The 12,476-nt window shown below is 38.6% G+C and overlaps 1 protein-coding gene across 1 annotated transcript in view; it reads right to left on the bottom strand.

Annotated features, from left to right (window-relative positions):
* Nucleotides 1–4,540: 4,540 nt before the first annotated feature.
* Nucleotides 4,541–12,476, bottom strand: part of LOC106913809 (contactin-associated protein-like 4) — a 42,118-nt gene continuing 34,182 nt past the window's right edge. Inside the window, exons 19-24 of the mRNA XM_014980253.2 lie at nucleotides 12,130–12,360; nucleotides 10,122–10,255; nucleotides 9,652–9,739; nucleotides 7,983–8,198; nucleotides 7,001–7,072; nucleotides 4,541–5,658 (exon numbers count right to left, since the gene is read on the bottom strand). Coding sequence (XP_014835739.2) covers nucleotides 5,471–5,658; nucleotides 7,001–7,072; nucleotides 7,983–8,198; nucleotides 9,652–9,739; nucleotides 10,122–10,255; nucleotides 12,130–12,360 — 929 coding nt within the window. The 3' untranslated portion in view covers nucleotides 4,541–5,470. The remainder of the gene's footprint in view (nucleotides 5,659–7,000; nucleotides 7,073–7,982; nucleotides 8,199–9,651; nucleotides 9,740–10,121; nucleotides 10,256–12,129; nucleotides 12,361–12,476) is intronic.

Below are 12,476 nucleotides of genomic sequence, written 5' to 3'. Positions count from 1 at the left end.
AGGAAGTTAGGGGAATTTCAACATGAAGTAAACACTTTCCACCGGGGTTTGAAATGTTGGGAGAAGGTGAAGTGAAGACGGTCAACTGGGCCTGTGAGGACGTGAAGGGATCAGAGTTGGAGTTGAAGATGATGACAACGGGATTTTCCTAAAGTGCCTTTAAAGATCTGTTCACTGGCAGAAATCAGAAACAAAGGGAGTGAAGGCTATTAAGTTAAAAGAGCTTCATTTCATAATCTAGAGCTTAAAAGTTTTCATCTACTTATCGCTTTATTGGCCAATGAGACAGATAAGATCGGATGACACACACACCTGTTTATTTAACCGTGCTGTGTGACCATTTACACACCTGAAATGATTTGCTAAACAAATTTATATCTGATGTTTTACACGACAGTGGGAGTTGTTTTTGTGGGAGTTGAAGGGGCAGAAGTTGGGGTTTACCAGCACTGCCTGTTTCTTCACTCTTACAGAGAAATCCTCGTTCCAGTTTCAGTGGCAGTAACTTTTTATGCAGCTCACATCTGAAGAATCATATATTCAATATGGATCCTAATTTATGCAAAGGAACCTCAGTTTTGAATGATACTTTCACAAATTTACAATGACGACGGCAGAGCTAATAAAAAAAAAAGGAAACACAGGAAACACTCAAAATACAGGAACCTGCACTCAGATAAAACCAAATGCAAAGTCAGTGGAATCGTCACATGTAGGACCCTTTCATTTAACCTTTACTACTCAGACTACTATTTTAAAACTGAGTAGGATTCCAGCATTATCTGCATGTCTTAACTCTACGCCGTCACATGATTGTGTCTGTGCTGCGTCACGTCTCATCCAAATGTTCACATGACCCAACCATCCTCCCAAAAATGGGCTTCATCACATCACAGATGAGTTGTATTGATTTTGAATGTTGAATGCTAGTGTAATCCAAAGCCCTTAATCAGCAAATACTCACATGAGAAAATGTCACCAAAGACACAGATAAGCAGAACACACCAGAAAACGATGCCTGCTGCTTCCCTGTAAAGGCGACACTTCCAGTAATTATATTTCTGCATCTCTGCTCTGGTTGTCAAGAAATGCCCAGTTTGCAAACTATGAGAGCCAGTCATGCAGCTCTGCACTGTGCGCTACACAGTGCAGCGCCAGAAATCAAATAGAATATACCAGACAAGCTGTTTGCCATAACTTATCGGCCTTTCTGATCGTCTGTCAAGCAGAAACAGAAGCTACTTCCTGGTTGTTCAGAACTCAAAATGCTTACATATGTAAAGTTGGATGGAGTTCTGATTGTGTCTAGTTTTAGTTTACTGCTGGTGGTTTAAGGGAAGAGTTTTGATTTCCTCTGTGTGGCTTTGTTTGTTTTTTTCATGTGTGAAAGACGGTGGCTCTAGCAGAGGTCTGGTGTGAGGTTATGATGGGGGAAGAAGAGACACTCAGAGGCCTGGGATGTTAAGGGAAAACCTCGATCGAGTGTAACCAAAAAGAGGAAGTAGTTTTAGTGAGGTCACCAGAGTAATCACTGGGGTGATATCGGAATAATTGTTGTCATAAAAGTCTTGTTTTCTATATTTGGGGCAAAAAGCATGTTTGCATTAAAAAAATATATTTTTAGACAACAGATTGCATCCAAATTGAAACTAAATAAAGACCGGCGAAGCTATATCCCGACTGAAACTCCATCTACACTTTGACCTCTTAAAAACCTCTTAACCTTCCACTTTTCAGCCATAATCCCACATTTTGCTGGTGTTGGTTCTTAAGTTCCCCACACGACTACAACTCTTAAACAGAGCATGAGAAAAACAGAAACCCGCATGAAAAGTTGATTTACTGCGTCACTTTGGCTTCATTACCAGAACAGGAGATAAGGAGCAGCATTTGTTTTGGTTTTCATCAACAGCTGCAGGGCTGATCGACCACGCCATTTCATCTCATTTCAGGAGATGAAATCACCTGATAAAAAAATAAATAAATCAGGCGTGAGAGCCGGGCCCACTCCAGCCTCCTCAGCAAAATCTCCCTGTTACAACCCCACCCTAAAATAAATCCTGGCACTGGGCTTTAACATAAAACTAAAAAGTAATCAGAACAGTTGAGTAACAAAAGTATAATTTATTTTACAATCCAGATAAAAACAACTACTACAAGAGAAAAGAAAACACAGGGGAGCTTAAGACTTCAGGGTCTCCAAGGCCAAAATAATAAACAAAACACCCCCTTATGACTATCAAATTAAACAACCACTTGCTAAAGGAGAACTAAAGGAAAATACATAACCTAAACTCCCTTACTAACCAAAAACAGGAGAAAACAGGGTATAACAAAAATGGCAGAGAACACCTACCAGCTTCCACCTCTGGATAATTGCACAAAGTTGCTCACAGCAAACTTAAGACAGTTCACACACACAGTTCTCAAGCAGAGTCACAGCTCATGGCCCAGGTCAAACAAAAGGAGAGGCTCTGGCATCTCCAGCTTGCTGCTTATATATGGCGGCTGACGAGCCCCAACACACTTCACCTGCAGCAATCAGGCAGAGCTGAAACAGAAAACACAGAGCTCTCTCAAAAAAAGAGAGCCCCTAGAGGTCAGTGACCGTAACACTCCCGCAAGCCGACCCGCAAGGAAAAGATTTCCCACCCACCTGGTAGCAGCCAGACAGGAAATACGTGACTGTTTTCCATTTTATTTTTGTTCAGAGGCTTTTTGTGTGGAACATCCTAATGAGTTATTTGAATTATTAAGTGCTCCTAGATTTCTGGTAACCTACTCCACCCTTCATCCCCTTGCATTCTTTCACTTCACAACGTTGTTGCTAAGGTAAATAAATATTGACTGTACCGGGAACCAGCAAACACCTGGTGGACCTGCACGTCTTGCTGAGCTCATTATAAAAACAATTTCCCAGTCAAACTTATTTGTAAATGCTCAACAGAGGAACTTCTTAAAGGGGCAAAGGCCCAAATGCAAGGCGTTAAATTGTGAAGCCATGATAAGTAATGACTGATAAATACAGCATTTATGAAGGTGACAGTTACTTGAATGTGCTATAAAATGAAACAATGTGGCAAGAAAACGCACAATACCGCCCCTTTAACCTTTTTTTAACCAAAAATGTCTCTGGTAAACCATGTATGTGGTCATCTCTGGTTAGACTAAAACTGCATGCAAAGCTTGTTGTTTTGCACAGTTATAAGGGCGCGGCTCAGGTGAGAGGAGATACAGAATGCCATGTCAATAAATTCCACAGTGAGAAACAATTTGTTAGATATGACAACAGTAACCAGACAGGAAATACACCTTTATGATACACCTGTTATCTGTGTCATCAGCCTTCCCAAATGGTTTAATCAGAATGATCTACTTTTACAATAAACGCCCCCCTCCCCCCTCCATCTCACTATTTACCTTTGCTTCTAAGGTAAATACTTGCCTTACTGAATACCAAGGTGAGGTGTGGTAAAGACGTCAACTCCTGATGGGGGCTTTTTTTTCATTTGTGACGGAGAAAAAAACAGCCTGCTTGTTAAATAAATGGAGCATTTTATGTTCGTTTGAAGAAGCTGCAGTCATCTGTAACCCAGATTTATATCTTAGTTCATACAAATCTGAATTTGGATTTGATAAATAACACGTGATCCTTGCACAAGGACGTTTGTTTCTGTTGGGGAAGGAGGCTGAGCCAGATACAGAAAGTAAAGATTTCAGTACGCCGCCTTGCAGAAATGATCCCAAACACGCTCTGAGATTTTAGTTCCACATTTCATCAAGTTCCAGATTATGTTGCCAACGGTAACAGACACTTGTTTACTGCAAAGTGTGGAGTCGGCACTTTGAGGTTTGTTAGCGTCTTTGCAGCATCGTTTCATGAGTTTTTCCTTCTAAAAGTTTTAACACTGTCAATACTTATGTGATTTTTTTTAATGTGTGATTTTATGTGATAAAACAACTCACACATGAGTGTAGCTGTAACATGGAAGAAGCAAAAAGTATTGAAATGTCGTTCCCTTTAAACTCAACTGTGCATTTCATTCTATTATAAGAATATTAACTGAAGACCAGAACTAAAACCCTCAAAATATTCTAATGTTGAAATGTGACCATCATGACCTGTAGATTTGTTAAAACTCTACTTCAGACAAAATATGATGAACAAACAGGAAGTAGTTCAACCTGAATCTGTGAACTTACTTTAAAAGACTCAATTAGAGAACTATGAAACTAAAGTTATTCATTTTAGCCTGAACCAAATTGGCACCAAAACCAAACGGGGGTTGCCAGATCTGACTGACAGTTTCCAGCCTAAAAGCAACATAAAACTCATCCAACTCCCAAAAACCCCATCCTGCGCAAATCAGAGGCATTATAATCCATCCATCCATCCGTGCCACATTCTTATCCCTAGTACAGTACAGCCACCAGGGGTCACAATGCATCTATTTTAGTTTCACAGCAGTTGTAAAGGGACACACGGGATAATATTTATTGCCACAATTATTGACTTGTAAAATAAATGCAAGAAAATATATTTTTTTAAATAATTTATTTTCTAGGTAGACTGAGTCATGAACAAATAAAATGAAAACGTATATAAATAAATGATCACGATTCAAACGTGGTTCTGTGATGATGAAAACTGAGGAAGTCAGTCTGGTTTTTAAAGCATCATCACGGGCCATTGCTACAGAATCCAACTGGCAATTTCTGTTTGGTCTCCAGAGCTGCAATAGAAACGGTAGAGCAAAGTGGTTTTATGTAAATATGAAATTCATGAAACAGAATTCAGAGGAGCTCTGTTTTTTCACATATTGTCTGCCTTACATTATCCTGACACATCATTTTAACAAGTCCTCTATGTCTTCCTAAAACATGGTAATGGAGTGTAGTAGAATGAAAATACACAAGGAAGAGAAACAACAATAAGAAAAATATTAAAAACACATTAAAGGAACATGTCATGGAGTAAAAAAATGTTTTTATGTCTGGTTTTAAACTTGGTGTCTGCCTGCCCAGAATAAAAACACTCAGTTATTTTAATGTGTATTGACACCTGCTACAGAGATGACAAAACTAACGTGTTTTTATAACAACATTCTTTATACTGCCTTAAAAACATTTAGAGAGAAAAAAAAAATCTTATTGCAAGCACATACATTTCTCACAGCCATTCATAGAGCAAGAGGCCAAAGTTAAATTATTTTCTTATGCTTCCGGGCTCCAAAGGTTAAACATCTATCATACAAAAGACTCCAGATGTAACCAAAAATGATTTATAATTTCAACAGTTTAGTTGAGACTTTAAAATTTACATCATTATCCATTCACAGTTGACTGTTGTGACACTGTTTTGCTTTTCTGACTTCACAAACTGCATATAAATCACAATCACATATCAGGGTGTTGTGCAAAACACTGAGGAATTACAAAGTGTCTCTGTCTGCCAACCGGGAGGTTGCGTCTAAATAAAATATTCTTTCTGGCTCTCAGTCGGACCGTACTGCGAGATGCTCTGGCTGGCAAACTGCAGTCTGTTCTCTTCTGTTTTTGTCAGCTCCTGGTTTTGGCATGTCCCCTTTCTTCTGTACAGAAATCGGATCAGTATGGCTAACGCAGACGCAATCCCAAAGATCATCACTGCTATCAGGCCTAAAATGCAAAGAAATGAAGTGTTCTCTTAGAGCAGGCGTTGTTCTTTAAGGAAGAAATACAGAATTAAAGATTAGTACACAATGAGATAAGCAGACTTGACAGAAACTCAACTATCACAGCCATGACAAAATCACCTAATTTCACACTGTGATACATAGACACTTCACTCACCTCAGGATTTTTGATGCTTGAACGATATAGAGAAACTTACTGTTGATATATTTTGGCTAACACATATTTGACCACGTGGGGGAACACAAAGAGCATAAAAAGTAATTTCTAGACAGTCAATTGATTCTTACATATGAAAAAAAAGTTATAGAAAGATGCCAACATATTGGTATAATTCTTCAGATCAAACAGAATATTCAATTCCACTCTCTCAATTCCAATACCAACACATTATTCAGACAAGGAAGCAAATCAAGAGACATAAATAATGGATATGACATTATTCGCTATGTCTCCGTTCTTCAGAGAACTTGCAAGGCGGTAAAATCTTGGTCATTCTGCTCCAAATGTTGAGGCATGTTCTCCTGCTGCAGCTTATGATTACGCTCTTCAACACTGAGCAGCTCTCTGGTAGCAGGCACCATGTCAGCCGGTCCACTTCGGTGGTTCCGATGTTGTTTGGAGTTTGCAAGGCCTTCGCTCATATAGCAACGTAAATCACGCATCTCGGCAGGACTTGTACTACCCTGAAGTGGTCGTGAAAACCGGGAAAGGGCTGGTAAGGTTTTGCAAAAGCGGCTAAAGACACATCCCTGGAGAAGTGACTAATGAGGCGAAACCTCTCGGTCTCCAGGGACACTCAAAACCTCATTGAATGTTTCAGCCTCTCTCCAGCTGGGCTGTTCCCAGACAACAACGCTGCCAGGTCTGGCTGCAGGAATGTCCGCCAGTATTCCTGCTCCAATGGTCATCTTCTACCAAAGTCTTTGATTGGCTCTAAGTCTGACCCCTCTCTTCAGACCAATTTATCATGTGTGGTCCTACCAATGTCCGGTACTCTAGACAACATAGCTGCACTAGTCATATTTACTCTAGCCTCCCTGTTAAAGGAGTTATTTTCTATGATGTTTGCAGAACCAAAAACCGACATGTATTCGGATTACAAAACTGATCCACATCCTTGTTAGTTCTATTTCTATTTACCGTGGAGACAATCGAACTGTTTGGAGAACAATCATGAGGGTTCATTTTACACAGGGTTGCTTTCACTGCGAGTGGTTCTATCAAGCATATTGAATTAAACTGTAAAGTTCACCACTGGACATGTCCCGTCTCATGATTGATGATAATAGGAGCACAACTCTGAAACTAGTTCCTGCTACAATACCTCCAATGAGAGCAGAGTCACTTCTGAGGGCATTCACTAACGGCTGGCCGCCTCCTGCTGACCCTGATTGGTCTGCAGCCAACAGATAGAAAGGAGACAAAAACAAGAAAAAGAAAATAGAAATATCATTTAATGATAAGCATACTTTTGAAAGAAAATAAAACGAGTGCATGTGTGTGAGATGAAGTTGTTTTTTTCTTAAAGTTAAGAAAACCCTTATTCTCTTGGCATAAAATCTTAGGTACAACACAGTAGGCTGGTTCTTAAAACAATCAAAGGAAAGAGAAGCAGAAACATTACATTTGTCATTAATTCATCCTTGTGATACATTTACAAACTTAGAGAGATCAACAGAAAGAATGATCACCCTATAGAAACCGGACAGAGCTTGGTTGCATACTTTTTTTTCCAACCTGAATCCTTAAGGAGAAGTTGATGTCCCTTCAGATTTACTCTTTTATCCTTGCAGTTGTTTTTCATGTAGTTCTCCTTAATTAACATCATTGGATCCCATCTCAAAAACTACAATCAGTTCAAACAATAAATATAAAACAAGAAAACTACAAACACAATTATCATGAAAAGTATAAGTAGTAATTAAAACTAAAATAATTATTTATTTAGATGGCAGAACACAGGTGGTCATGTGGTGGGATAAGGATTAGGTACTGATTATTCAAAATGTTGACAGATCCGATGTGTTATGAACCAATTTTACTATTTTGTTTTAAAATAGACTATAAGTGATAAGATCTCTAATGACAGCTGTTTAAAAATGTTTCTCTGTTGTTGTTGTTGGATCCCTCAGCCACCAACACAATGAAAATGGTAACATGAAGCTTTCTGGCGGTGCCCAATTTATTAAAAATTAAAAGTGAAATGATTCCCAGAAGTTTGATAACATGCTCTTCACAGACCATCAGTGTCAGAATGATCAGTAAAAATCACAAACGATATAAAGGACCCCCCCGCCCCTCCTGACCTGGCTGGTGGTGTGTGTTTTCCGCTGCGTGGGGATTGGCTGCAGCGGGGCCACAACTGGACCGGATGAGCGGGCCCCTGGCAACAACAGAGCTGGAGATTGGTCGGAGAAGAGCGGCTTTCAGAGGGCTGATGGAGTTGAAGAGGACAGCAGACAGACAGCCGGCGAAACCCAGAGAGCCAAGCTGAGCCAGGGCCGGGTCCAAATCCTGAGAGTCTGTAGAGACGAGCAGTGAAACGGAGGACAAACTATTTTCTGGCTTAATTTTAGGTTCTTCAAACAGAAATAAATGAGAGCTATCTAAATGTTAGCAAGATTTGAACAAGTCTAGTTTGATATGTCTGAAAATAATGGGATAATAGGATTAATAGGACATATAGCCTAGTGATTGCATCATATCTTGTTAATTGCAGTGCTGCAATACAGGAGAGGAAGCCTCTTATATTCTTTAAAAAAAAAAAAAAAAACTCCATCAATTCTCTGTCACCTGGGAGAAAGTCTTTGCACTTTTTCTCTGTTATGTCTCTCAGTCATTCCTCCTGATGTTTCCATGGTTACCCGAATACTATTTACCCCTTTCAGTAACTGCAGGTGGCTGTTTTTAAGAGCAAAGAATGCTATGAATCTGACTTCCTGAAAACAATCAGGGCTTTTTCGGGTTGTTGTCTGCTCAATGGGGCAACAAGATAAAGGACAAAACACACTAACAAAACACACACACACACACACACACACATCTTGAACTTATTTTCAACTATGTTCTACATAAAACAGAACAATAATTGTTACTGATACACATCAGAAAAAGATGGCAAAGAAAAAAGTTCTAATTTGATGCAGAACTATTATTATTATTATTATCATTACTATTATTTTATTTAATTTTTTTATTTTATCAAATTTTATGATAAAAAAATGTAAGGATATCTGTTGATATCTTCCAGTTCCAGTATTGTATACCTTTTACAAAATTAACATTGTTTTGGTCTTTTAGAGGGTGAACTTACGTTGTTATATCCTTGATAATATATCACTTGAAAATGGTCTCAAAACAACAATATTATCATTAATCGTGATCATTATTAGGAGAATTTATTGTCCAGCAAAGTTTATAAACATGACGCCTACTTGTTAATTATATTACAGGTTATTCAGTGCTTTGACCAATTCCCAGTGCTTACTTTTTCTTGCCCCAGTTTTATTATTATAGAACTTCACATTTACAAATGTCAGTAAAATACAAACTCATCTGTGTTAGGTTCATTTTAATTTAGTGATCAAATGTAACAGGAAATGATTGTAAAAATTACGGCTTACTGCTGGTTCATTGCTGGAGATAATGATTTCAAATTCAGACAGTAAATTGATAAAAAAAAAAAAAACGGTTGGAGTTTTGAGGTATTTTATTATTAAAGAAAATAAAATAAATTCAATCTTTAGTATTTAACTTACAAACCACTAGTCGGATTAGTGAATAAAACAGTTTATGCAGAGTTTCAATAGGGTCCCTGTGTCATTATGACAAGGGAAAACATTAGCAACTTTACCGTTCTAACGGTTTTGTTTAATCAGATAAATTAAAATGTACGTCTGAAGATAGTTTGAGTGATCGAAATAATAATAAAAAAACCTCTCATCTACCGTATGTTTGTGCAGCTGAGTCACTTACTGTGAACTCTACCAAGAGTCAGTGACCTTATGTCACTAAATTCAACACCAGAGGTCAGGTTGAAATGTTCTTTGCTATGTTGGTCAACCTGGAAGAAAACGGCAGATTTCAGTACAAAAAAACAATATCAAGAAACACAAGCAATGTATTTCCTTCATACATGTATAGTTAAATATTAAAGAATTTAGTCTATGAATAAAGCTAAAAAGTAATTCTCATCCCTGAAAGGTTTTAGGTTTGTGTTTTTGTTTTTTCCAAACACAAAATCTTTCAAGTTAAAACTTCAGGTGTTGTGATGAAGCTTTGCATTTAGAGTTCAGCGTCAAGAAAACTTCACAGAACTGAAGTTGTTAAGCTGCCTGTAAATCACAAACAGGCAGCTTCGTGTGCCGTCTGTTTGACGCTAACATCATTCTCCAATCAGTTTAAAGGCAGAGTTAAAACCAGAGTAACTGAGGATGATGCGTTACCTGTATGGTGACGGAGTCGGCCAGTCGGCTGACGGAAACAGAATGCAGCTGTCCGTTAGCAAGGGACCTCACTTTGCTCCGGAGGATTTCTTCTTCTTTGCTACTTTCCAGCCTGTACCTCACCTCTAGCTGTTCTGCACTCACACAATGTAAACATGAAAACATGTTATATTAATGTGAGACTTAAGCACATACAGTATTGGGACAAAAACAGGCATGATGGTTGTATTCACTATTAGACAAACGCTGATTTCTATGTCGGTATCATCTGGCAGCCCATTAAGGCTTATGGCTTTTCCTGTCAAAGCGGCCAAATTATAGAAGTTGCAGGTGCTTGATTCACCTGCAGTCATTATTTTGTTCACATTTAGCTGAAAACCAAACAGTTCATCTACACAATCACCTCATATCTGGTCTCATGCATGACAGTGGAAGAGTATATTTGGATTTGCTATGCAGCCACAGTCAAACATGTCTGCAGATGATAATATCCTATTGTCAAATATAAATATAATTCCATCTGTCCAACAGCTAAACTTTGGCCAAAATTAAAACTCAAGTAAAAAAAAAAAAAAAAAAATCAACTTTATCACTGATTATAGTTAACCAAAGCGCTAAATAAAAAAAATAAAAGAATCAACAAGATCTCAGTATCTGTTTCCATTGACCATGTAATTGTGCAACATTGAGTCATGAAAATAAATTTTCTTAATGGGAGACATGGAAATTTCCAAAAAGCTCACATTAAAAAAAACAAAACAAAAAAAAAAAAAGCTTTTGCCCTGGGTGGTTTTTCAGTTGTATCAAAATGAGTGCATTTCACAAAATTGCAATGGAAATGCAACACGAGTCCCATGATCAACAACTGGATGTTACTACTGGCTGCAGCAAGTAGCAACAATGCCTAAAAGAGGACAACAGGAAGTGGTAGAAGGACGCTGGTGTGACTTATTGTGACTTATTTTAATCATGTGAACAAACTTATTCACATGAGATTTTAATTGTATTTCCCATTTGATTGAAATGCAGGAATTGCAAAATTGTGTTTTTTCAACATTAACAGAATATCTGCAGTGTTTTGCGTCCCGTGTGTGCCGAGCTTCTGGCACAATCACAGAAGATTCACAGCAGTGTTTTCATGAACCCACAGGGCAAGACGAATGAAAAGGCTATTATACACTCTCACATCGCCAATTATTCACCACTTACAGTCCTGCTAATTAATTTGAACAATTCAGCACTACTCGTGTCTTGTTTCACGAAGCAGACCGTGTTCACAGGGAACAATGACTCTAATGAACAAATCAAAGGAGGCGTTGGCACAACTCGCAGACAGCAGCAGCTCGGTTGGCGGTTGGTAAAAACATTGTGACGGCTGAAGATGTCATTGCATCTCACCACGTGTTTGTGTTTTTCTTTAGTTTTCAAGATGGAGGTTTAAATTAGATTCTTATAAAGTGCGTGACAGTTCGGAAATTGCCTTCCAGGGTTCTGTCAAAAGTGCTTTGTGACCTACACGCTTAACTATAGATTACAATGAGTATCCCACTTTTTTTGCTGTGATGATACAGTTGCCAAGGAAAAAAAAAAAAAAAAAAAATATATATATATATATATATGTATTTTTCCATGTATTTATGAAAAATTACTTGAAATATATTTCGCTTTGGCTTCTGAGAGTTTAAGAGGTCACTGAGCTATCAAAAGCATGTGAAATTAGAAAATGTTCACAATCCAGAGTGTATTCTTCTGCTCAATTAAGAAGTGATGTCACTTTTCCTCCTCCTCCTCTTCCTCCTCCTGCTCCACAAAAGCTATTAGTGAAGAAAGGGAGGAAGAAGTAATTGTTTTGCATGGGTTCATTTCAGCGCAGTCCAAACTGTGGCTCCTAACTCCTGTAATCAATGCCTAAAAGCAACACCTTACAAGCGTTGTTTTGTAATTTTATAGATCCACATATACTGAATAACAGTTACGGAGGGTTTAGAAAACTTTCCAGAGATCTCACCTTGCTTGTTGAGCAGCAGAGCCAGGTACTGTCTGCGGTGAGAGCTGGCGTAAAGGAACAGAGCAGGACTCTGGCCGCTCCTGAAACTCAGGGAAATGTTTTCTGCTCTCACGTTCAGGTTGGGCAGAAAGGGGGGCGAAGGGGAGCTGCTGCTCCTGTTTGACTCATTCACCAGGTTTTCCTCAAAGCTGTAGCTGAGGGACGTTTCCGGCTCGAAGGCGACTGAGACGTCTGCAGGGAAAGGTTCACAAAGCCTCACTGCAAAACAGGTCGTAACATTTTCTGCTAATGTTCCAGACATGAACATTCTTGGCTTAGCTAGTTTCTCAAAACCATGCATGTTTTTA

This window comes from Poecilia mexicana, unplaced genomic scaffold (genome assembly GCF_051168715.1).
Source record: "Poecilia mexicana isolate PSO_F unplaced genomic scaffold, ASM5116871v1 scaffold_15, whole genome shotgun sequence".
Taxonomy (NCBI): domain Eukaryota; kingdom Metazoa; phylum Chordata; class Actinopteri; order Cyprinodontiformes; family Poeciliidae; genus Poecilia; species Poecilia mexicana.
The sequence above is the reverse complement of the archived record's forward strand: the minus strand, read 5'-3'. Positions and strand labels throughout refer to the sequence as shown.